The 27,530-nt window shown below is 39.9% G+C and overlaps 1 protein-coding gene across 1 annotated transcript in view; it reads right to left on the reverse strand.

Annotated features, from left to right (window-relative positions):
- The window catches only part of unc13b (unc-13 homolog B), a gene marked incomplete in the record, with an annotated part of 145,224 nt that overhangs the window by 98,994 nt on the left and 18,700 nt on the right, over positions 1-27,530 (reverse strand). Inside the window, 1 exon segment of the mRNA XM_023961185.1 lies at positions 27,223-27,252. Within this exon segment, the coding sequence (XP_023816953.1) occupies positions 27,223-27,252 (30 nt within the window).

A 27,530-nucleotide genomic window follows, 5' to 3' on the forward strand; every position in this document is an offset into this window, starting at 1 on the left:
AAGCTAAGAACACAGTTTTGGACAGGTGGTGAGCAGAGAATTCGCAGCGCACTGAAAGACTCTCTAAAACAATACCTTGCCTGCTCTCATCATTGTCTTCTACTTTCCTCCTTGCCGATACTCTGGTATCACACATTACACTTGAAACCTTCTTCCACTCGTTCCAACCAACTTGCTCATCATGCCTTTACACCTCTATCTCAAACTCTCGCTCTGGACTGTTGATCCAAAATACTTAGTCCTCCATTTACAAGACACAATGTCTATTCAAAAAAAATCTTTAAACCTATTTTCCTTTATTACCATAATGTTAATCTGTGGAAAAAAATTACAATCAAGATTTGCTCAGATTAGAATACAAGTTATGTTTTTTTTAAACTAACTGACAAAAACTATTAAATAGAAATTAGAAAAATGAACGAGTTCCAAAGTAAACCAATCAGTCAATACAGTTTCAGCTTAGGTATTTAACTGACTTTTTCCACATTCTTACAGTAAGCCCTGGCTGCGGCCTGGGGAACGCTCTACATCGCGGGATGCCTGAATGCAGCATAATGTTAACCCAAACCACATAACGCTGCGGAATGCTAACCCCGCCCACATTCCATCGCGGAATGCTAACCCCACCACCCATCCTAGGACTTTCTGTCAAGCTATTTGTGTCTTCCAATGTCGGTAAAAACTATTTGTTTGTTTTTTTCACCTGTATTATTTCTGTCTTTGTATAGAGACACATTGCAGTTTTATTGGACGATGACATGAAAAACAAATGCCTGGGTGTGCATTAAAAAGTGAAAATAAGGGTTAAGTACTAAAAACTGGTTAATATTTATTTATTTTGTAAGTGAACATGGTATATAAAAATAACATTTAGAAAGGTGAAATGTCTACTACGGATGTGTAAATATATTTTAACATGTACTTTTTGACTTTCAGTGCGCTCTGTACATGGGGGCCAAATGTGTTTTCAGTGAGGTGTGTGTAAATTGTGATCAGTTTGTGTCAAGTGAATTCGAGACAATTTTGGGTTCTGGCACAAACTGACCTAATGTGCATTTATTTCTTCAAAAGAAAACATGCAGGAAATTAGAAGATGGTGGTGTCTTCATCTAATTAACTTTCCAATGGCGCAAGTTCTCTTTATATGATCACACTTTAAAATCTTTTTTTTTTACTACATGTTTTACTGAACACTATGGATGGACCTTTTGTTCAAATTTTGATAGTGAACATTCATTGCCATTGATTCACCAAGGTCTGAAGAAGAAAGAATGCAGGCCAGAAAAAGGCATTGGGAGAAGTGGAAACTACAGGTGAGAGGAGGTCATTTAATAATTAGGCGTGTATTTAAGCACTTCTTTGAAGGCTATTGTTAATCCCACTCCCACTTTCAGGATGAAGATGCTTCACTGAAAAAGATGCGTTCTGAATCCATCTCTTAAGGTACTATTGAAGCTGTTGTACATACTATGAAGGTAAAAATGCTCCAAAAAGAACGCACTTGTAGATTTGACTTGAGAACTTGTAATATAGAATGTGAAAACTTGTGCATCAAAAATCTGCATCTGTGTGTAAAAATCTTTTGCTGTGAACTGACAAATTTCCATTTGCATGTGTTGATCTAATCTAATATTTTTATTTATTTTATTTTAATCCATATGATTTATAATAAAGCTGCTCAATAGCCCTGGCCCTGTTGTCCTGCTATAACAAAGATGATCTTCCTGTTGACGGTCCGTTTGCAGCTGTCTCGCTGTATGTCTGCATTTAAAGCACGAAGAGATCATTTCTCATTAAAATGCAGGAAAAAACAAACTTTTTTCTTTAGAAATGCATTTGTAGTTCACTCTCTGTGTTAAAACAAAATGATTGAGATACTTGCTGTCACATTTGAACGTTTATCAGAAGAGTTATTGAAGCAGGAAGTCCAATTCTGTGAAGATCTTTCTAACTTTATTAAGTTCTCCGAGTCCTGCATTCCGATTGGTTGACTCCGCCTCCTCTAACCCTCCCTCCCCCCAGTTCCATTTTCGGACACATCAGTTTTGACACAAATTTCTCGCAAGGAATGTGTCAGAATTCAGAGCGCAGTTGTAGCGCACTTGTGATTTGCGCCAGCAGATTCGAGCACACGCAGAAGCACATTTGAGCAGTTGTAATCACAGATTTGGAGTTGTAACTCTAAATGAACACATGCAAATGGAAATTTGTCAGTTCACAGCAACAGATTTTTACACGCAGATGCAGATTTTTGATGCACAAGTTTTCACATTCTATATTACAAGTTCTCAAATCAAATCTACAAGTGCGTTCTTTTTGGAGCATTTTTACCTTTATAACATACAAACATAAATAGTTTTCCCCTGAATGCTAGGGCTGGGCGATATGGCCTAAAAATAAGACGTCCGATTTATTTTTTTTAATTCGATTTCCGATTTTTTTTCCCCGACCTTAAGGAAAACTATAAGTACAAACGGCAGAACTCTTAAAGCAAATTTTGCTTTTATTTAATCAAATGCAAGTCAAATGTAACCCCCATTTCTGGGATGAATAATAAATAAACGCAAAGCAACTGCTTCAGTGATTGTCCTCCACCGTGCCCCTTTCCTGTCATATGCGGTGCCTTGTGCAAAGGATTTGGCTACAGTTAACTGTTTTTTAGCTATGTTTTTTTGGTCACTGCAATTTGTTCGCCTCAGGGAGACTTGTGTTGGAATAGGTTTGTTGTGCTGCTGCCTTTGACTGCGATGGGCTCTAGGCAAATGTTGCAGCGTGGGGTCTTGCTCCACTTCTATCGCAGCAAACCTATACCAGTTCCAAACAACAGATGATTATATTCCTTTCTTGGGAACAAACTTCCCACTCTCACCAGTAGCCATGTTGTCGCTTGGTGTTTCGTGTGTGCTATGATGTTGTTGTTTGTCGCTTGCCAAATTGCCATGTGAAACCAACGCTACAGCAGCTCAGGGGAGTCAGAAATGCGCCATTACACAAAACTTGATTTAGTTATTTTTTTAAATATTTTTTAAAACAAAAAATTTGAATGAATTCATTCAATCGATTTTTTGCCCCGGCCTACTGCATGATTTCGTTCTCTGTTAGATTACTCTGGGTGACCTTATAAAAGTTTAGGAGATGGGATGTCCAGGATCTTTTTTTAGTGTAATTTCTATATTTTAATTTTCATTCTGTTCCCTTTGTAGTGGAGGGTGACTTGACAACCAGCAGTGGGACAGGAAGGAATGTATGTAGCTTTCTTAACTCACTGTGTGCCCCATCTCCAATATCTACTTTATTAATTACTAGTGGTGTAATGGTACACGTACTTGTACCGAACCGTTTCGGTACGGCAATTTCGGTTCACATTTGTACCGTTTCGTTTTTTTTGTTTGTTTATTTTTTCCCCCAATGTAATAACTTTGCGCCGAGGCGGAACTAATGTTACTTGCGGTATTCCACCAAGACTCTCAATGGTGTTTGCACTCGCGCGCCTGTAGGAAAGAGGGGGGGCAGAGCGTAGGAGCGTGCAGCGCAAGAGTGTGCATGAGCGCATTCAGGGTGTGTTGCTCAGTTCCCCGCAACAGTAATAAAAAAGGTTTCCTCCAAAAGAACGGAGGCTGGTTCTATCGCTTAAGTTCAAATTTATCTGCAGATTAAACGCTTCAGAGAATACTCTCATCTTGGCTATAAGTAACATTAGATTTAGTGCCATACGTTTCCATTCAAATTTATGGAAACACTGGAGGGACTGTCTTTTTATTTGTTATTGTAATTAATGCTTTTATGGTGTGGTATGTATATGTAATTTTTTTTATGTTGGTATTTATTTTTATCCTTGTTAATTAATTTATTTTAACAATAAAATATTTATTTATTTATAATTTATTTTTATGAACTTTTTTATTAACTGTAACTATACACTGAACCTCAACTTGTGTATTCTTTTAAATGTAGTGGGACTGTGTACTCCTTTTTACTGATTGGACCATGAGTCTGGAATAAATTCTATCCATCTATCTATCTATCTATCTATCCATCTATCTATCTATCTATTGAAGGAATTTATATTTTTTGGTCATTTCATTAGGGTTGTCAGTCTTAAATTTTTATTACATTGAAGATAAGTCATTTGCTGAAGTGTGTGCTTTAACATCCTTTCAACTCTGAAGTTGCTTCCTAAAGTTGCATATGTGAGAGGTTTCAGGAATGCAGCTCCAATCTCACCCCCCCTTCAGGAGAAAACAGTCTTTGATCTTCTAAGGCCATTTGGTTGTAGGTCTGACATGGGCCATAAATTAACTATCTCTGGTACTGTAGCTGTGGGAACCACTCCAGGCGTCCGCTCAGGTGTGGAGAACAAAAGCTTTATGATCTACTGTATGCATGCTGGGAAGATCCGGACACCTTTGTTAAACTGTTAAATTTGTTAAACTTAATCCGGTGGAATCCCGTGGTTTTCTTCTTCTCGACTTTTTTGAACATGCAACAAGGAAAGTAATCTCAAAGCGACAGGATTATTTCCTACACTATCTATCTATCATTAACCCGCTCTGGAAGCTCTGAGGGTCCGAACGGGAAAGTGAACCCCGAAGGTAGATCTTCTTTCCACGGTCAGAAACGTGCAGTTCAGGTTCAACAGCTATTAGGTGACGGAGTTGACAGTGCGCATGTCAACAGTATCAGCATGGCTAATGTATCTCCTTACGATCTCCTGTGTGGTAATACTTTGGCTTTGTTGTCTGCATCAATTAAGGGAAAGGACAATTGAATAAGTCGAATGCTGTGTGTCAACATTAGCTGCGTTTACATGGACAAAAGCATGCCCGATCGGAAGAAAAATGCGCATATAAACACGCTGTTCCGAATAGTCTGCCCTGATCAGACTCGTTCGGATCAAACTTTCTTTCCGATTGAAATAGGTGGGTTATGCCGATTGTTGATCCGATCACGTTGCATATAATCAGTTTATTACGATTGTGTGTCACTACTGCTCTGGTTTACGTCACGCATAGAAGGTGCGGTGCTTCAGAGAAGGTTTTGAAACGCATACAGGACTGACTGGCTGCTCCGCGTGAGTGAACCGTGTCTGTGAGCAGAGCAGCCGGATTTATAGTTTTGTGTTTGCAGACAGGGAGATGGTGCTTAGTTACGTGTGCGCTCCGGGGGGAGGCTTCCAACCCACTGCTCTGGGTTAGCGGCTGCCGTACTCAGGAGAACCAAGCAGAGCTAGGACCGCCAGCTCACCACCGGCGTCTGGGGCGGTGTGTGAGCTTTTCAAGGCAGAAATGCCGCTCAGTCCTTAGAAACCGGTTTAAACAATCACATGGATTTGTGTTACCAGTCGTGTCCCGACAAAAGGCAAAACACACACAATAAATAATAAAATAACAATTCATAAAATAGCAGTTGATATCAGGCAGATTTTTTAAACAGCAGTACCAAACCGAAACGTATCAAACCGAGCCCTATGAAATTCTGGATCGAACCGAATTGAGATTTTAGCGTATAATTACACCCCTATTAATTACAGTTTTTTTTCTGTGCAGGAAGAAGATGCCTTATACACTACACCATTGAGGCAGGTAAATTGTGCAAATTACAGTCCTTTCAAGGAAGATGTTCCCTGCCTGATGTTCTGAAGGTGAATGAAGGAGAACAGAAGGAAATTTTGAAAGAGCTCTAAAACTGCTCCCTCATGAGTGAATGTGGTGAGAGATTGATGTAACTGAGGGAGCTTTTCATTTTTTCATTTCAGTTTTTTGACGACTGTTAAGCATTGTGCACAGAAATTATGGATAATCGAAAATTATAGGTATATGTGTGTTTTGAGGAACAGTAAATCGCAGTGTCTGCTGGTGTAGCCAGGGGACATCCTAGACAGGTCACCTGTCTTTTGCAGGACCACAATCAAACAGCCATGCACACTCACATTCCTAACAATGGACACTTTAGATGATTAGGTGATCAATATACCTATTAAGCAGTTTTTTGGGGGTGGGAGGAAGGCCTGGAGAAAACCCACTAATGCATGTCTAGCATGGGTTCAGAGGTTTTACTTTCCCCGTCTAACTGACCTGAGACTATGCACTCCTTGAGTTGTGAGAGACTGAGCTGAAATACACAACAGTTATTACATAAACAATATCTTGGTGGAACCTGGGTGTGATAAATTATACATTTTATATTCTGATATAATTTCATCCAGGCTAAATGTTGTTAGCGCCCGTTAGTCTTCACCTAACCGTTCTTCCGGTTTCGTTCTGCCACAAAAAAGCACTGACCGCACAGATTAAAAATAAAATGAGCGAACAGGCGCTTCATAATAACCATAACATAACAATAATAAAAGTACGTTTAAAAGATCATCTCGTGTATTACGGAGCTGCTAAATAGATGGGCTAGTGTCACTATGACTCTGAGGTAAATTCACTCCTGAGCATGCGCTGTTCTCTCCATCACGCAGCTGACCGGCTTTTCCAAGCCCGTTGGTGATGGTGGATTTTTTCACACTGCTTTTAACGATTGCTTTTAACTTGACAGCTGCATCATATTGTAGTGGCGATCACGTGCACGTTGGGTCTAATGGCACCAAAAGATTCTGGGATGCGGCTGGGCATGCGTGTTTCTTTTTGTTGAACCATGACTGAAGTGTCTAAGACCTGAAGTCAGGTCCATGCTGTTTGGCTGCTAAAAGGTGTGTTGATAAATAATTGGCTAGTTGCTTGGAGTTGGATTATGCATTCAACCCATGCTCTAAGACCGAAAGTACGTTCAGGGCGGCCGCCAAATAAATCCACAAATTAGCCACGTCACTGAATAAGCCGCAGGGCTGTGCGCACAAGACAAAAGTAGTGGCTTATAGTCCGGAAATTACGGTATATGAAAAACAGGAAATGTTAAAAATGAAGTTTAAATGTTTGTCCAACATCAAAAGTGTCCAACAAAAAAGTATCTTCTATGTGATGCTGACAAGAAGGGTATATATTAACAGCTAAAGGTTTAAAAGAAAAGGCATCAAGCAATACTTTTACTTTAAAATTATTCTCTGAATCCATTATGGGTTAAAACGAAAGTTCATTTTGAAAAATTACTCTAAAATCCCAGGTCAGTGTATATTAAAGAATGTAACAGTGAAGGCATAATCTATATCACATGACAAACTGGGAGGTTAATTCTGCTTTGGTTTAACAGGGGTGAAAAAGATCAAAAGAGTGAAAGTCTACCCCTTAAGTAAGCCAAGCCAAACAAGGCCAGCACTTTGACCCTGTTAATCTCCTGATATAGCCACCCTCATGCAACACATGGCTCCAAATGCCTGCTGTGAATTCCAGCTCTGCTTTGTGTGCTCAAGAACGCAACAAAAAGCCAAAGATGACATGAAAAGAAGTCACCCCTGAACTTCTGCTGTTGCAGAAAAAGGTCACAGTTGATCCTGATACAACCATGAGCGTTAACTTGCATTAAAGTGAAAGGAGTCATCTGAATGCCTGTTTTTAAAGACTGCCATTAATAAAGGTAAATATGGCAGGTAGCATGTTCTAGTAGCAGCACAACACGTGGAATGATCCGCAGCTGCTGCAACTGGGTGTTCAGACAATAGTATCTTTCAGTATGTGTGCTTTCACACCCAGTGATCTCGGCCGGCCTCCCCCCGTCACCAGTGACGGATTGCAGAGCAGAAGATACTGTTTGCTCCAGCTGTCAGCATTGAGTAAAGCAAGCCATGGTGACGGGGGTTGAGTGGATGAGGATTGGCAATCAGTGTCACATCCGGCAGCTTTTTCGGTTTCGCTGTAAAATGAGAGAGGCATAAACTTTCCAGGTCTTATGCTCAGTTTCCCTCCAGACCAGGGGTCGGCAACCTTTACCACTCAAAGAGCCAATTGGATCAGTTTCCCATAGAAATAAAAGCACAGGGAGCCGCAACACTATGGGTGTTAGAAAAAATCATTTTGCCGAATTATCGAGATAGTTCATTTAGTGATACTTGTTTTGATTCAAAATGTCGAAAGATTATTTATTTTAATTATTTATGAGCGTGTGAGTTTTCCTTTGATCTTTTGTCCATTTTTCACAACCTTGAATTGACTTTTCCATCTGTCAAACACAGAGTTAAGATGAGTGAGATGATGGAAACAATTTCACTTTGATGCAGACTTCTTTCCATTTTTCTTCTTTAAATCCAGTTAACCTAATAAAGTTTATCAATATTATAGATGACGGATCCGGAATCATAAGCGGTGAGTCTCAGCCCCTCCCCCGCCTCTCGACCTGTTCAAATTCTCTCCAGCTCCAAGTTGTTTTCCCCCACGTGCAAACCCCCCCCCCCCCCCCCCCCCCCCCCCCCCCCCAGCGTGTTCTACACAGCGCAACATACAGTCATCATCGCAGCAAGTTGACAGGATAGTAGTAGGGGCGCCCTTACGCAAGTGTAATTACTTTTACTTTTACGGGAGAAAAAAAAGGCTTTTTTTTTGGCGCTATGAGATGGCCACTGACTGTCTTTTTAGAAGAGCTTTCTATCCCATAACATGGCGTAAATGGCGTATACTTATATAGCGCTTTTCTACCTACAAGGACAAAGCGCCCAAAGTCACAGACCCATTCACCCATTCACACACACATTCACACACTGGCGCCTGCCTACCACCAGAGGCAAGGCGGGAGTTGAATCTGCAATCTTACAATCATAGGTCGAACGCCCTACCGCTGCACCACGGCCGCCCCCTAAATAACAGACGCTGTGTTCACAGCTGCAGACACACCCCCTAAACAATCTTAGAACATCATGGTTATTTTACAAAACCACAGAGAGCCGCAGCACAGAGATGAAAGAGCCGCATGCGGTTCCGGAGCCACAGGTTGCTGACCCCTGCTCCAGAGGAATCCAGATTTTGCCTTTGTCCCCAACACCCTGAAAACCCTAAATATCTGCGATATATGTCCAAGTGATCTCTCAGCACTTTTAACCTGCAAAAAGACCTACATTTGTTTAAATAGAAATATTAAACAAATTACATTTTACAAATCCACCAAAAAGATAAAAACTGAATCAACCAATGCGCAGATGTAGTGGTTACGTAAAAAAAAAAACATACTGCACGACTGACGTTTATTTAAAAAAGCTTTTTTTGAAAGAAAAATGGTGTACTCAGTTATATTTTTTGAAACAAAAATAATTTTTGAAAGTACAGGCCAGAATACGTATTGCATATATATATATGCATACTGTTCTACATCAAGTCTTTGGGAAAAAAAAAGAACCCAGTGAGGCATTCCTTTATGGACCGATCACATGACCAGACTAAACAAAGATTTTTATGGTTACCCAGGCAACACGCAGAAACGTTTACTCTACAGCAGCCGTTTGCGCTGCTGTAAACATAAGTAAACATAATTCTTGACTGTCAACAGTTTACATAGGTGGATTTTGAACATCTTAAAAAGATGCTTACGGCTTTCGGACAAAAAGGTGTGCTAAAAGCCCACAGACTGGCCTTGATACAACACTAATCGCACACTCATGAGATACAGAACAAAAACCTAATTATTATCTCAAGAGGACAGTAACAACAAGGACAGGCTTCATTAGAAAGCAGCCTGGGGGATGCTAAAGCCTTTCCCTAATTAGATAGTCCTTGGCCTTTGCCCCACTTGATCCAGCTTTCTTGAATAGCAGATAAGGGAAGAGAATGGATTAGATGAGAGCCACTTAGTGGCTGTGGGGCTTTTATGACTCCATTGTACAATTTGTACCGTAAAAGTGGCAGCAGCAACGATGGGCGAAAAAAGCCCAGAATGTGCATATTTTGCAATATAGTACCTGGCCATCACTGGATTTTTAAAGCCAAAGCTAGTTATCACTGAAAGGAAAGTTGTTCTTCTATTATAATAACAAACCCATAACCCAATAACAAAAACACAATGCTCATCCATCCATTGAGCCAAAATTGTGTTGCCAGACCAACAAAACTCATTTGTGAATTAATGGACTAATATTTTAGCAATGACGAAACATTTTGCAAGAAGTGAAGGAGCAAATTTAATTGTTTCTGTCATCAAAACCACTATGGTTTCTGATTCTTAATAAAATAATTTTTTCTTTGTTTTTTTTCTATTCACATGAGTTAAATTTAGAAGTTTACAGTGAGCGTTCAATCGTGAATATTATATAAGATTTCATATTAACTATATTTAATGATGATAAAATTTCGGCAAACTTTTATGTAAATAAATGTCTGTTTTTTGTGAAGAAATTAAAAGTATTCCATCACAAAAAAAAAAAAAAACAATAAATAGTTCATTTGCATTTAGCATTATAAAAAGGTTTTTAAAGGATGCAGGCCGATTGGTTGACCCTCACACAGTTTCATCTAGCCATGTCTGGCCTTCTGCAAAAAGTGTATATGACCCCTGCAGTATAGTATATGGTTTCTGGTGGGTGGATAAAACCGATGCATTCATACAGGCAGCGTTCTTAATGACATTTTTTTGGTTCTAAGTGGGGGAGGCCAGTGACATCCCAGGTATACCAGCAAATGCAAAACAGTTATTCTGTTATTCTCTCATTAAAACAAAACATTGATAATAGCTGAAAAAGTATTCTTATGTTAGGTTTTGGAACATTACAGAAATGTAATACTCGTCCATCAATCCATCTTCTTCCACTCATCCAGGATAGAGTCGTGGGGGAGCAGTCCAAGTCAGTCATTTTTTGCATTATTACTTTTTTAGCCTAGCCACGCAATCGAGACTCATGGAAGCATGGAAAATGGAATCCCTGGTATTGTTTCCTCACGTCAATAAAGCTTTCCCATATAGATTTCCACATTGTGGGATAAATAAAGTAATCTTATTTGAATTGAAATGAGAGCCAAGCTAACCTCACTTTGCCTCAGTCATAGAACTTGAACCCTCCCCCAATCAAAACGGAAAAATGTCAAAATGTTGATTAAGGGAAACATTGATCCAGAATGCAGGGTATTTAATCTAGGAAGTTGATCAGAGAGAACAAACAGTGGTGTCTACTAGGCTAGCCTCCTGGAACCTCCAAAACTGGATTATAAGGAAAGAACACAAAAACCTTAAAGAGACAATTAAGAGATTCTGCTCTTGCAACTGAAGTTGAACATTTACCTGAGATTGTGCATGGACAACAAAAGCTTTATTTCTTTTTTTATTTATACAACCAGAACAGAAACAGCACTGTTGTTCCTGAGGTTCGACTATCAGACAGACTTTCCAAAATGTCATGTTTATTTTAACAAAAGACATTTCTAGGGGGTATTCCAGAAACCACGTTTAAACTACCCTGACTTTAACACTGAACTGTGGCTGAACTCTGGGTATGTCGGTTCCAAAAGACTGGATATGAGTACATAAAGACATTCTCAATGGATCGCCGATTTCCAGAGTCACCATGGAAACGTGTGGAGAATAAAGTGAGTGCTATACTCAAGTGAGACGGAGTCTGAGATTTTAAGGACAGTGTATGAAGATTAGGTGCCCATCTAAGAAGTAATACGGCATCATCTGCAAAAGAAAGAGTTTCTGCTTGGAGAACTTATAAAACTTACTTACTTACTCCAATTTATTTAAATACTTTCTTCATCTTAATTTACTGTACTTCTTGAACTCTCATATGTCAAAGTTTTTAGGCCGCAGATGTTCTCATTTTTATATCGATAAAATGAATGACAGTGTGAATTTGCAATACGTAACATACAATCAGTTATCACAACTCTTATTCTAACTTCAGTTCTTGCAAAATCACATTGCCCTAGGGGTGCTAAATAAACTCATCACCCTCTCCTTCCCTCTCACTCATGGTGCAGAAAGAATTAAACAAATCCGCCCAGACAGGCAAAGGGAATAGTATCCCACAATTCCTTGGCTGTCAATCTAACAGCAACACCAAAATTAAACCTACTTAATTGAATTAATTTGAATGAATGTAAAATAACTGTCTGATAACAACGTGTTATTTCCAAGCTGACTTTACTAAAAAAAATTATTCATCTTAAGTCAAGCAAATAATTAAGTTAGATCAATGTAAAAAAGTTCATCTTTCCAACATCCACACGAGGTCTTATCACCCCCTCACGGTGGAAAAAGAGCACACGCCCCCTCCGGGTGCTCACGCAGCTTTCTTCCTTCTGCCCGCTCACACTACCAGACAGTGTTAAAGGCACCATGACAATCTTAGAACATGATAGTTATTTTTCAAAATTTTTCAGGACCCCCTCTCTCCTGGGTGCCCTCCTCCTGGTGGTGGGGCGGCTGGCCCCTGCCCTGCTCCTTCCTGGACCAACCGTGGGCCGTGTGGGTGGCTGCCTGGAGCACGGAGCGGGTCTCCCTTGGGGGGTCCTGGTTCGTACCTAGGGTTGGGGTGGGGGGATGCCCAGAACTCCTGGGTGGTGATGAGGTGCTCGTCTAGGGCTGTGGGCACTCTTCTGGAGCGGAGCCGTGCGTTGGGCCTCCCGGCGCGCTGGGGGCTGCTCTCCTGGTTGGGCTGGAGCTGCACTCTCTTCCCCCCCTGCCTCCCTGCTCTCTGGCTCTGGGGGCCCCGCGGAAGTCCTGCTGGCCCTGGCCTGGGTGGCGGATGTGATCGCCCGTGGGGCGGTTGCTCTCCATCTGCTGCCGCGCGGCCGTTGGGGGGGTTCTGGCTGCCGCAACAGCTGTGGCGGGAGTTAGGTCACCTTTGCACAAATAGTTTGCGGGATTGAATGAAATGTTTCACATTAGTTGGTTTAAATGCATAAGTATGTGTGTGGGAACAGTATTTGCATTGTGTACATGTTGACATGTGGACATTTTTTGGAGCCAACAGGTATGTTTGTAACATTTGAGTGTGTGTGTGGACAGGCTCCGCCCTTTCTAGATTTGTATTACCTGAACCTGACCGTAATGATAAACATCCAGAAACTTGTTGCTTTATGCTGCTTCATGGTTTTACCCCACCCCCCTTCTATAATCACCCTCCTATCCCCCCTCTCTAATATCCCTCTCTCTTCTTCCCTCCTTCTCTTTTCCATCCGGTCCAACACAAATGATTTTGATTAAAATGAATAAATAAAGTTTGCCCTCGTGTTACAAAAGGGGTTTATTCAGACAGACCTCTGGTTTGTGGAGTTAGATAAAGTAATTCTTCTCTATGAGTTCTGGTAGATCGCCTGTCCGTCCTGGGGGAGGATCCCTCCTTCATGAGGACACCCCTAAGATTTCTTTGTTTTTTCCGGAATTCGGTTGGCCTTGGTTTTCCTAAAATCTATTATGAGTTCCTTTGTTTTCTCTATGTTAAGTTCCAAAAAGCTTTTGTTACACCAGTTTACAAAGTGTGTCAGAGGACTGCCGTGGTCCAACTCTGGTGTTTGGAGGAGGGTCAGATGTAGTTTTGTGCTGCATCATTGAAAAATTGTGTCCTACAACGGTGTCAGTGTAAAGAATAAAAAGAAGATGAGATTGGACACAACTTTGAGGAGAACCTATGTTAGAAATCATGACATCTGGTAAAATTTGATTCACTAAGAAAGAGTCGCCAGACACACGACAACATTAGGAGATAAGATTCTCAAAACTCAAATTTTTTAATTCAATCATGTTCCCTCTGAACGTATTAGAAACAAATTTTAATTCAACTGGAATAATAAAAGTATTAAATATTTAGGCGTGGAAATAACATAAGATTTTCAAAATATAAACAGTAAAAATTATTCTGTAGTACAAGAAAAGGTACAAAAAGACATTGAAAAATGGTCAACACTGCCACTAGATTTGAGCTCTAGAATTGAAATAGTAAAAATGAACATTTTGCCCCAGTTTCTATTTCTATTTCAAGCTCTACCAACACAGGTCTCTAACACGCAATTTACAATGTGGGACAAAACAATAACCAGATACATATGGGACAATAAAAGATCCAGAATAAACTATGGCACCCTCCAGCTTCTAAAGAATAAAGGAGGTTTGGCGTTTCCAAAGCTGAGAGAATACTATATCGCTTCACAACTACGATACTTGTACTGCTGGTATAATCCCCAGTATACTGGAAAATGGAACAATATAGAATATGAAACTTTACAAGAACCCATTCAAAACATTATTGGAGATATAGAACAAAATGAAACAAAGAAAATGCATCTAGATCCCATAACAAATCATGCACTAAGTTCAAACTACTGCAAAAATGCAAAATCCTAAATAGTGCAAAAAAAATAAAATGGGTAACATATGATAGGCAATTTATACCAGCAGAATATTAGCCAACTTTTAAATATTGGACTACAAAAGGAATAACAGCATGGTGCTTGTTAGAAAAGAAGGACAGACAGCTGGAGACTTTTGGGAACTTGGCTAAGCAATTTCACCTTGAAAATTGAATTTGTTAACCTATTTATACTTACAAATGAGAAACTATTATAAGACTGCAATACACAGTGGCTCTTCTAGGGACGAGGGTGGGATCATTCAAACAATAATAAAGGCATATAAAGACAGCAATACTAAAGTGATTAGTACACTATACAAATCTTTAATGGAGTATGACAAAAACACAACTTTAAAAGTAAAATGTAACTGGGAAAAAGAATTAAACATAAAGATAACTGAACAGGATTGGTTAGACATGTGGAGACACCACCATACCACCACTGGATCTCGAACATGGAGTGAATTCGCCTGGAAGAAGCTTAAAAGATTTTTCATAACACCGAAACTGAAGAACAATCGGTTAAAAACAAATGAGAGCTGTTGGCGTGAATGTGGAGAAGTAAATATAGACCATTCTCATGTATTTGGAAGTGTTCGAATACAACAGGATTTTGGAAGATGGTGTGTGATATAACATGCAAAAAGTGCTAGGATATGAAATTCCTCTGGAACCAGAACTGTTTTATTTGTATATGTTCTCAGGAAACTCTGTCCACCAAAGTGACAAATACTTTTTTAAAGTTATGTCACTAGCCGCTAAAAAATCATTGACCAGGAACTGGGGCACTACGTCGACCCATTAAAGGAGCAATGGACATCAACAATTAACAACATCTATTCAACGGAAACAATAACATACCAGTCCAACTTTTCGGACACTGAAGAAGTTATCTCCTCTTCCAAGACTTTTTTCTGAGGTTTTCATAACCAGAGACGGGAGGGCAATAGGTCTAAACTCTGTTAATTGTTCTGGATTTTTTGATTTTGTGTGTGATGGCTGCCTACGCTGCCACCCCATCAGGGCAGTAACCTCCTGCACCATACCCTACATATATCCGTTCACATTAGTTTTTTGCATATACTTTTAGATTTAGATTTTAATTGTGTTGCTCTGACCTCTTTTAAGGGCCCATTTCTGCCAATTTACACATTTAGAAAAATAAATTTGAAGAATTTTGATGAAATTGTTTGCTGTCCTTGTCCTATACTGCTTAGTCCACCACATAATGGTGTCAGAAGTGGGATCAGCAGTTTAAGGACAGTTTTTTTCTTTCCCCCGGCAATCCCCTGAATTTTTTTTTGTGAGCCATGCAACGAGGAGGAAGAACCACAAGAACCCGCATTGAAAGTAATGACTACAGCACTTCCAACATGGACAATGGAGAGGAGGAGGAGGAGGGTGGAGCTTCAGGAGCTGGTACAGGTACTGAGGGTGAAGAGCCAACAGTGCAAAATCTCACTAGTATTCTCCAGGCCTTCATGGGACAGCAGCAAGCCCGAGAAATGAGACTCCAGGAGCAGCAGGAACACAGGCTAAAAGGCCAACAGCATCAATTCCAGCTTTTGCAGACGGAGGTGAAGGCTGTGAGATTCCGCAGAACTTTGGCCCGCTTTGCCAACAGCCTTTTTGGCTAATGCTCCATGGATCACTCGATCTTATCTGAGCCCGCTACAAAGCACCGCAATCCACGTTTTTATATGATACTGCCAGCAACATGGCACAGAGTTTCGGTTTGGTACTCATCCCAAGTAAAAACTTAGTAGTACATGTCTCAAAACAAGAAAACAAGCTGCCTCTAGCTGTTGTCTTGTTTTTGTTTTGTTGAAGGATGCTCAAAAGGACACCCATAAATAATTAAATATAGTCCTCACAGTATTTCTAATAGATACAAGTATCGCTGAATGAACTATGGCGATATATCGCCAAAAAGTTTTTTTTCCCAACACCCTTAGTAATTTTCCCTTTTTCTATTTCCCTTTTTACTTCTTTGGAGATGGTCGTTTTTTCAAGGGAATTAGCTGTAGAAAATGACCTTTTCTTATTTGTTAACATTCATTTTTAATTCCTTAGTTATCTATAGTTTGTTGTTTGGATAAACAATAACCTTTTTTGAGGGTATATTGAAATTCACACAGAAAGAGATGTAGAATGTAAAAGATTCACAAAGTTCATCGAGGTTATCACAAGCGTTCAACTGTTAAAAACAGTCCTAGTCTATGCAGTCCTCTATGCAGTCCAAGCAGGCCTGAAGAGATGAAATACTATCATTTATTCACTCATCTTCTAAACCCGTTTTGTCCCTTTCTGGATCACAGGGCTGCCGGGCCTGATTTCTGACGAGGACCAGGGGGCGGGAACACATTACACTCATTTTAAAATCACTGCAATGGCTTCCTGTACATTTCAGAACTGATTTTAAGATTATTTTAATGGTTTATAAATGTTTTAATGGTCTTGGGCCTTCTTATTTGAATGATTTTCTTTTAAAGTATGGGCCAGAGGTCGTCCGGCACTGGACTTTTAGCTTTTTTGCTTTTTGTTTTAAATGTTAAATCGCTTCGAGTTGCGCAAAGTGTGAGAAGCGCTTTTTTAATAAAAGTTTGATTTGATTAGAGTTATACAGGATGAGCACCTCCACCAGAATTCCTGCGTGCTCCCTCTAAGCGCGTAGAAGTCCTCAGGAAAAGAAGGAGCTTGCGGCTGAAAGTGATGCGGTTAACGTACTGGCCATTTCCGACATGTGGAGCCACCACCCCATGACAGGTGGACGACAACAACAGTGAAATAGAGAAAAAAAATGCTTGACTTTGCAAAATGTGCCCATAGTCCAATGTATTTATAATTTAAAAAAAAAAAAAAAAATCTTAATCAACAGAACCATATGCACGTACTTGGCACTATCACAAATCACAAAAATAACAGAGCCACGTCAGAGACTGCAATGAGTCACACACCTGTTGGAACGCCCTCGTGTATCAAGGAGCAGTTGTTAATTTTTTGCACCATGGTGTTAATACTTGCATATCTGAAACACCCAACAGGTACAATGTTATACTTAGTTGTTTTTGGCTTTCTTTTGGTTGCAGCTGTTTTTGAACCATGCATACTGAGTTTTGGGATAACAACAATAGGAGCAATATGTTTTTACGTTGAAGAAGCAGATGAACTGAAGCGGAAGAGGATGTTTTGAGCTACCGGTCACCAATCCAGCATGAAAACCACCCACTCAGCCTGGAGCTCTAGTCAAATGCCTACATTTATTATTGATTGATGAGATGTTTTACTCAATAAATTAGTCAGAAAAGGGCAAGCATTTGGAAGGCTGACATTTAAAATTCCGACTGCTGATGAATGTTGCCTGTGGTAAAAGTGACATAGTCCAAAAGACAACTTTTTTGTTATTGTTAGACTCAAGTTTAAATGAATTATTGTTTTTGCACAGTTTCTGAACCAGATGTGTTTCTAAGACAATAACGTTCAAGTTTTTGTTTTTTTTGCTGTTGCTGCTAAATTACTTAGTCGAATATATTTTAATTCAGTTATTTTAATTCAGTTCACAATCTGTTTTGATTTGAATGAAAAATTGCTGTAATTTTTCAGTTTTCTTTAAAAAAAAATAATTATGAAAAATAAAACGAAATGTTTATAGTGTATATATTTATATACACTATATTTATAGTGTATTATATTTTCAATGATAAAATAAGGAGTTATCCCAATAAAACAACTAAATTAAAGAAGTTATAGCCTAAAAAAAAGAATTACAATAAAGAAAAACTGATTAATGGGTTTGATAAATCGATTTGAATGTTAAAGTACATATTAATTCAATAGTAAATAAAATAATAGAAAGACAGTCAAAAGCCCATCCCAGACCACATGAGCATGGTCCAGGAAAAAGCTGAATGTAGAGTTCCAAACTGAAGCTGACAGAAAGCCCAGGTGCAGGTGTGCTAAAAGCACAAAGCAAACAGTTATCATGGACCAACCTTATGCAAACCTAAAGGCCTCATCTGGTGACTGTCACATCCTCTTATGTAGGGCAAGTAAGCATTGTTATGAGGAAGGAGAACGTTAAATAAAATATCCAACCAGACAAAATAAAAACAATGACAGTTGGAATGTAGAAAAATAGAAGCGCGCAAACTAAAACAAGACAAAAGAGTCAGAGATAAGGTCGGTCAGACTTAATTAACTTTGTTTACAGTAACTCTAATTAGGCTAAGTTCACACTGCAGGGCTTAATGGTCAATTCGGATTTTTTCAAAAAATCCGAATTTTTTGCAAGACCGTTCACATTTCCAAGTAAATCCGAACTTTTGTGGTCTCCAGTGTGACCGTGAGACGACCCAAAACTGACCCGCGTGTGCAGAAGAGTACTCAACGGTGAACGATGTCACTCGTTTGCGGAGCCAACGTGAACAATGGATGTCAACAACAGTGTTGTCAACAGCGGAGCTCTTTTTGCAATATTAAATGTATTTTCACGAAGGAGCAGCACAATTACAATCTTCTCATTTTAAGAGTCGGGATCGTCTGTACCCACCACTGTAGTAGAATAAGGATGTGTATGTTGTGTTTGGGCCGCGCGCGGCGTAGAGACAGGAGAAGAGCGCGTGCAGCGGTGGAGAATGGGGGGGGGGGGATAGTGTTCCCCCCCCCCCCCATGAATAGAATTCATGTTGTGTGTTACGGAGGAAGGAGAACGGAAATAGAAGAAGGTTTCCCCCAGAATAAATGCTATTTATTCTTTATTAACCCGCTCTGGAGAATCCTGGAGAATCCAAGGGTCAGAACAGGAAGGAGGAGGAGGATCCGCCTTGGGTCCCCCGCGCTTCTGATCACGGTCAGAAAGGGGAGAAAGAAAAAAAAGTCATCGCGGGAAAGGTTCAACACCACGCTCGGCCATTTAGCTGGAAATTTTTTCAAAAACCGCCCGGTTGCGATAAGAGCCCTGGAGTATTGCCTGAATAGAGCCGTCACCCCAAATATTAATCCAATCGGGGACATCGCTTCCCTTCCACTGACTGGTCTCAGCAGCATCGTCTGCCATGGTTGTTGTTTATGTTCTCGTTTCCACCTACTTCAACGCAGAATGATGACGTTTGTTGCGTATCGATGACGTATGGTTCAGAATCAAGCCGCCTGGCCGGTCAGACGGCGGTCGCAATTGAAAAGATCGGATACGTTTCGGAATCAGGACGGCATACCCAAGTGGCCTGGGTCGCAATTGAAAAGATCGGATCTGTGTTGTTCAGACTGTCATGAAAAGATCGGAATTCGGTTGCATAGGGGCAAAAAAAAAAAAATCGGAATTGGGTCGTTTCAGCCTGCAGTGTGAAGGTAGCCTTAAGGCTATGTCCGAAATCCCTCCCTAGTCCCCAAATACTAAAAAACTATATAGTGCTGGACTTTTTAGTTCCCTGAATTTTAAAAGCAATTCGGACACCTTGCTCACTAGTTTTTGTTTTGGTTTTTTTAATGCCAAATATGACGTCACCGACCGGTGTGAAAATCTTATCAATACAAGCCTTTTATGATGACTATTTATGAATCCACTGTGTTTTGAAGATGAAAATGTTGATGATATAATTAGAAAATACATGTAAACACATTTTTTTGCAAAAATTATTTAAATGCAAAGCATTGTGATCTATATTTGACAATCTAGTGAGCATCGGTGCACATTGGTTTTTCCCAGAGATTTATGTGAAATTTCTAGGGCACTCAATTTTGGAATTGTAGATTTGGAGAGCACTACAAAATGGCAAACGCACTATGTAGTGCACTATGTAGTGCAGGGGTGGGCAAACTACAGCCCGCCTCCATGTTTGGTCCGGCCCCAAAAACAATATCAGAATCGCATTTTTTTTCTTCCAATCTGGCCACGCGATCAAAACCCACATTGAACACATTTTATTTCATCCTTATGCAGTATGTACCCTAATCTAAACCCCTCTAATAATCCCTGTTAAGTGAAACAGAAGACAGTGTTGCCTTTCTACGTTGCAGTTTATCTTTTGCGGTTTCGCTCACTCTGTTAGAGAGATTATGCTTCTTATTTTTCAAACAGCGCACCCTGTTTTGTGTCCTGATTGGTTGGAGATCTTGTCAATCAATCTCCTCTATGCCGCGTCTCCTGTACAGACCTACATAAATCTTTGATCGTGATCAGGGGCCTCATTTATAAACGTTGCGTACTCACAAAAGAAGGCGTACGCCACTCTCTACGCAATAGTTGAGATTTATAAAAAGCAAACTTGACGGGAAAATGTGCGGTCCTTCACGCAAGCTCTGACCCAGGCGTACGCACAAAAACGTATGAAATGAGAAACGGCGACACCATCGGCAGATGGAAGAAACACGTGAAAGTGAAAATGACAATACTGCCTCTCATAAATAACATGAAGACTTCACAAAGCAAGTCTTACAATTAACAGCCTACACCAGGGGTCGGCAACCTTTTTTACTCAAAGAGCCATTTGGGACCGCCCCTAATAAAAAAGAAAGCACCCGGAGCCACTACCCGTTTTGACATCATTATTTATATTATGCATGTATATATTATTCAAAGGTGCTCATTACGTCGATCTTCAATGAGTGTAGGTCGCGGGCCAGAAAAGATTAAAAAAAAAAAAGTACTTCTTTAAAATCCACCAAAGTCCTCACTGAGAAGTACGGGACTTGATTGACATGTAGATTGGCCAATCGGACATCGTCTGAAGCATACATCGCTGCAAATGCACATTATGTTCTGTTAAAGGATGATACCGCGTGTGGGAGGAGCTACTGGTTCTGGTCTGATCGCTGCATGGAGCGATGTGTTTATCAGTGCATGGTAGACACGGAGAAAGTGGAGAGATCAGGTTTATTATTTTGAAGAGTTCTACTTGGTAATCATGTTTCCATGTTTGAGTTATAAAATCATCCCAGAGAAAGTCTCTGCTTCAACTCCCGCAGGGAAAGCTGCGTCTCAATCTGACACCCGTGTTTGCATCTCTCTGACAGAGTTGAAGCCAAAGCCCCTCTTCCGCCTCTTTACCTGCTTTTCCTCTCTACCTGTCCACCTGTTCATATCCTCTGCAGCTGAGAGTTGTTTCCCCGCGCTCCTCAGTGTGTCCTACACAGAGAGCGCAAAATACGATAGTCCGGGCGCTCCAGCGCAGCACAAGGATGAAAGAGCCGGACGCAGGTTATAGCGGGGATAGAGCAGGTTAAGCAAATGAATGGAAGAAGGCGGCCCGCAGAAGAAATATTCAATATTCTACACATTTTATTATTAGTCAGAACTATCTTTTATTTAAAAAATCTTTTATCTTATCAGTCCAGTAGGAAAAAAAACATCAACAAAAGATGTGTTGGGCGGTTTTTGGCTGTGTCTGGCGGTTTTCAGATGACTTTTCGGCTGGAAAACTGTGACTCTATCTGGCAACGCTGGTGCGAACTCTCAGTCTGTCATCAGCGAGTTGGTCTCTGCCCCGCGGCACGTCAAGTTCCCGGCAGTAGATCGGAGTGTTTATTGAAGCCGCCCAGCGTGTCTCCTCCTGCTATCAGCTCTGCAGGTGTCGCCCGATAAATACGAGCTCATTACGAAGCTGTTTTTTACGTGGCTCGCGCTTCGTACGGAGCCATCAGCGCCTTTGAAATGCCATGAAAAATGAACACACTAATAAAATTTAATTATTGTAAAATACTCATTATTTTCCAAAGTCACAGGGAGCCACAACAGAAGGATGAAAGAGCCACATGTGGCTCAGGAGCCATGGGTTGCCGACCCCTGGCCTACACGAACACCCGTTTGAACGATCAGCAGTGAAATAAACAAAAAAAATCAAACGAAAATTACAACAGAAATTCAAATGAACACTTATTTGCAGAAAGAAAAGTGAAATATGTTCTGCAATATTGGCATGTTGTGCAATTCATCCTCATAAATAATATACCGTAGTTAACAGAACGAAATAATGTACAAAACTGATATTCTCGTCAGTGTGTCCGTCTGGCGGAGCAGATATAGGTGCGGGCGTGCGGACGGACAGACGCACTAATTGTCCACTGGGGAAAGTTGTTTTCATATTAAAACATTTTTTCATAAGCTATGGAATTATGGTATTCATACATATGCCTTTAGTTTTTTTTATTTTTGATAAAACCATGTATGGCGTATGTCTCAACCATTCAGAAAGCAACAAGAAATTACATTTGCGCTGAACAATTTCCCATTTCCACGTCGATTATTACCGACATCTGTAGCTTGTCAGATGTAATTAAATGGAGGGAAATAAAATGCCCCATCACAATGCGTAATGACGCACAATAGCTGATCTTGCGCACTTAGAAGATGTGGCAAATGGAAGAATTCGGAGTGAACGCATCTTTAAACAGCAAGAAGACTTTCTGGCAAACGAGGACGAGTGGCTTATGAGCAGGTTCCGACTTCCTCGAGCCGTCCTCTTGGACCTCTGCGGGCTTTTGGGCCCGGCGTTACAAAAGAGCACTCGGAGGAACCACGCGTGTCACCCGGTGCATCTGGCGCCCCGGTGCCCCCCCCGGTGGCAGAGACACTCTGGCGATGGAGCGCTAGACGTTTTTTTGCCTCGACTTTGATGTCTGACCATTTCTTTTTTATTTCGGCCACGGTCCGAGGTTGTGAGGCTTCAGCATTTACGGCGTCTGCCACCGTTTGCCACTCACGTGCCTTTTCGGCATTAGTAATGCCCACACTGTGCCCTCCAAACAACATTTTTCTCCTCTTTTCCACCTCGCCAACGAAACTTCTACTTCACATTGAGTGAAGTTACGTTTTTTATGATTTCCTCTCTGTGTTTGCCATGATTTCGCAAGCCATGAATATTCATTTGTGGACGTTTCGCGGACTATTTATGGGCAACTATGGGCGTGTCATGAAGCCGCAAAAGCTGCGCAGCATTTAGAATTGGTTGTGATTTATTAAGGGAAAGATGCATAGGGTGTGCGTGCGCACGGTTTTATAAATCCGAATATTTCTGTGCGTACGCACGTCCTATGTTTCATCCGTACGCCACTTCTGACGCAAATCCTACGCAAAGTTTTATAAATGAGGCCCCAGATCTTTGTTTTCATTCTATACTCCTGGACTTAATTACTATGAAGGTTTGAACTTTAAGAATTTAAACAAGAGAGAAAATTGTGAAAATGTTCATACATCTGGTCCTGGTCTGGCCCTTTCAATTGAATTTTAGAACCCTTTGTGGCCCATGAGTGAAAAAGTTATTAAGACTTTAAAGTTCACCTTATAGTGTGAAAAATACAGTAAATGAAGATTACTTTTTAAAACCCTTATGAGTACCTAAATGTTTAATTATTCAGCACTCATGAATACGTGGAAAAGGCAGGCCTTTACATTTCACTTTAAAGTAATAACCGTCTTAACTGAATTAATGCTGATGTTTTCTCCAGGACAAGTATCACAACATTTATGGCCTTCTGGAGTGAGGAATACAGAAGTGAGAAGGAGACGGCTCACAATACTGTTTTGTTTACCATGGGTTAACAAGGAGTTAAACATGTGACAACTTTGAGTTGGGTGTCACACACAGAGCTAAGGTGGCCCATCAAAGTTTCTGTTCTCTTGCCAGAAGTGTCAAAAGGCTTAAAGTAAGGCATGAGTGTGCACACAACAAGGATTTGTTTAGGCGGAGGAGGATTTAGAAGCAACCAATCTAAAGTTATAGCCTGCTGTAACAGAACACAGGGTTACACAATCTTAAAGACCCACTCAGATGAGGTGTTTTTGGCATGTTCTTGTATCATTTTTCTGATGATGGAGGACATACACTATATTACCAAAAGCATTTGATCACCTGCTTTGACTCACATATGAGCTGAAGTGCCATCCCATTCCTAACCCATAGAGCTCAATATGATGTTGGTCCAGCTTTTTGCAGCTATTACAGCTTTTACTGGTGAAGTCACACACTAATGTTGGTTGAGAAGGCCTGGCTCTTAGTCTCTGCTCTAATTCCTCCCAAAAGAGTTCTATTCGGTTCAGGTCAGGAATATGTGCCGGCCAGTCAGGTTCATCCACAACAAACTCTGTCATCCATGTCTTTATGGACCTTACTTTGTGCACTGGTGCAAAGTCGTGTTGGAAAAGGTCTTACTTTGTTCACTGGTGCACAGGCATGTTGGAAGAGGAAGGAGCCCACTCAAAACTTTTCCCACAAGGTTGGGAGCTTGAAATTCAAATTTCCTTTCAAGCTGAAAAACACACCACAATTCCTCCACCACCAAATTTCACACTTGGCACGATGCAGTCCGAAATGTACCATTCTCCTGGCAACCTCCACACCCAGATTGCCAGATGGAAAAGCATAATTCATCACTCCAGAGAATGTCTCTCCATTTCACTAGAGTCCAGTGGCGGCGTGCTTTACACCATGGTCTCCAACCCCCAGGCCACTTGGTATACAGGGCAGCAGACAAAAATGCATATAGTAACTTCAATTATTATTATTATTTCCGTTTTGATTAATTTCTGATACTAAAGGAAAATTTTATTTTGGATAACTACCAGATGGCTTTAAGCAGCTGCATGGACCACAAAGTTAGCAGCTCAACGTTTAAAAGCTAACAAAAACCAAAGGAAACAATGAAATGTATTTGGAAAGGGTTTTTGGGGAGAAAAGAGTCAGTGAGGACACAGAAGAAGAGTCTTCAACTTCAAAGAAAAATGAAGCCGCAATTACAGACAAAACCAGGAGTTTTCCTCCAAATACAGATTTATTGAGACAGTTCTTCCCTTGTACAAGAAGCTGCTTACTTGGCTAATGTGCGACGACTGTCTCTCCAATCTTTCACATTTACAGATATTGAAGTTGCAGACACGTTTCATGTTTATTATTATATTTAGAAAATACCAGTTTTACAAGAGTTTTGTCATTTTATTTAAAAATGCATAATATAAAAGGAATAATGTAAAAACAAAATATGATTCATCTTTTTGTATTGCCCTGAAAAATTATCTGAGACTAGGACGCTATTCTATGAAGAAAAAATATAATGTTGCTTTAATTGAATTATTTTAAAAAGCAAAGCAACCTTTACAAAACAATAACTTATTTTAAGTGAACCTTCGTCACCGGTCATAAAAAAAATGTATGTTTTCAGATTTTTTTTTAACTAAATTTCTTGTAGTAGCATTTAATTGAAAAATGGAAACCGGAAGCTTAAACGCAAACTTCGGCCCTGTATGTGAAAATATTTTCTGACCTTAACCAGTCCCTGGCCTGAAAAAGGTTGGAGGCCACTGCATCCGACGCTTTGCGCTTGCTGATGTGTGGCTTGGATGCAGCTGCTCTGCCATTCAAAACCCATTCCATGAAGCTCTCTGCATACTGTACTTGGGCTAATCTGAAGGTCACATGAAATTTGGAGCTCTGTAGCAATTGACTGTTCAGAAAGTCAGCGCCTTCCTTGCACTATGGCCTACCACTTTGTGGCTGAGTTGCTGCTGTTCCCAAACTCTTCCATTTTGTTATGATGATGATAGTTGACTGTAGAATATTTAGGAGAGTAGATACTTTTGGTATTAACAAACCTAAGATCAAAAATTGCATTTATGAGTATTTCTCTTTTCAAATTGTTGTGATTTAGAAGCAGATGACAAAAGGCTGTTAGAAAAGAGCTTATTTGTGAGGTATATAGAACAGTGTTTTTCAACCTTTTTTGAGCCACGGCACACTTTAACCTTGACAAAAATCCCGCGGCACACCAGCATCCAAAAAAATAGATAAATTAAAAAAAAGGAAAAAGCTCAGTCTGTATTGATATACAACCGCTCTGCAATCTCACATGCATTTTTGTGATAATTGTTGCAGAAACGCTGGAAGCCGCAGCTGTTTTTTCTAAAAGATGTATAAAAAATTCAGTCAAAAGGTTCAAAAACTGTTTGATGGTGTTCGTTGTTTTAAGACGTTAAGAGGAGAGACTCATTGTGCGCTAAGACAGTCACTTTACTGCATCATGGGAGATGTAGTGCCCGTAATCCGCCGACCGCAGAAAGACCAGCGTCTTCTAGCTTCATGGTTTTGTTCACTTGTTCCAGTCTGATACCAGATTCTGTGGAAAGCTACACCGCTAAAGACGGTGTTTAAATGGTATTTTTGTTAGAACAGAGAGACTTTTTTGCGCTAAATCGAAACAAGGAAGTGAATACTTTAACCACTTCTGATTGGTCAGACTGATGACATGTGATTAAGCCTTCAAGAATGATTGGTGGAGACAGTTAAAGGGGCGGGACTTTTCCTTACACACTTATAGCTGCAGCTAAATCGCGGTATCCCGTTATTCTTATCAAAATGTCTTTAATAGAATCATATAAACACAAAGAAAAAAATAATTTTATGATATTTCATATTCTTAACTTCTCAGTGTTTTATCAGGGCCTGTTTGGATGAACAAAGAGCTGATTTCCTGGAGATGGTAATTGCTTTTAGATCAGTTAATGAGGGCAATTTCTCACGGCACACTTGACCATCTACTGTGCCGTGGCACACTGGTTGAAAAACACTGATATAGAAAACATGCAAATTTTGAATCAACTTCACATTTTCAAAAATGATTACACTACTCAAGGCTAAGTAAAGCTAAGGTCTGAAAAACCTTTGTTACCTCGTGACCTAGTCCTTCTTTATTACACCGTTTAAGCTAGGAGCAATTCATTTCTTTAAATTTGTACAAATAAATGGCAGTTTATAATGGCTAAAATAATAAGATTTCTTACTTTTTCTTAGATTGATAACACTTATTTAATGATGGCCTGAATCTTTGCAAAATTTTTGTCATTGAAATTATTTTTATTCTGTTAAAATCCATTCATATTTCTGCAGTCAGATCATACAATTACCTAATAGATTCATTTGAACTAAAAAACACTGACAACATAGCAAATAACAGAAATAAAGCACTCTGAAAAACATTTAACCAAAAAGTAAGAAGTGGATATGAAATCTATAAATTAATACAATTCTTACCTGGTGGGCCTTGGAGTTTGGCTTTCTTCACTGTAAAAAAAAGAAGAAAAAGAGTAAGGCCAGGTGGGACATTTAGAGTCCAAGTTAGTAAGTAATTATTCATTAAATCAATATATTCACCAAGCTCCTTTAAACAATGAACCGTTAAGATAGTGTTTTTAAATCAGTAATAATGATAAAACATTAGATACAGAAAATATGAAAAGAACAGCAAAAAAAACAAAGAAAAATTACCTTTCAAATTACAAATTCGCTAAAACAAAAACAATATTTTGACATCGATTTCATTGAACTACACAAAACTGACA

This window comes from Oryzias latipes, chromosome 12 (genome assembly GCF_002234675.1).
Source record: "Oryzias latipes chromosome 12, ASM223467v1".
NCBI lineage: Eukaryota > Metazoa > Chordata > Actinopteri > Beloniformes > Adrianichthyidae > Oryzias > Oryzias latipes.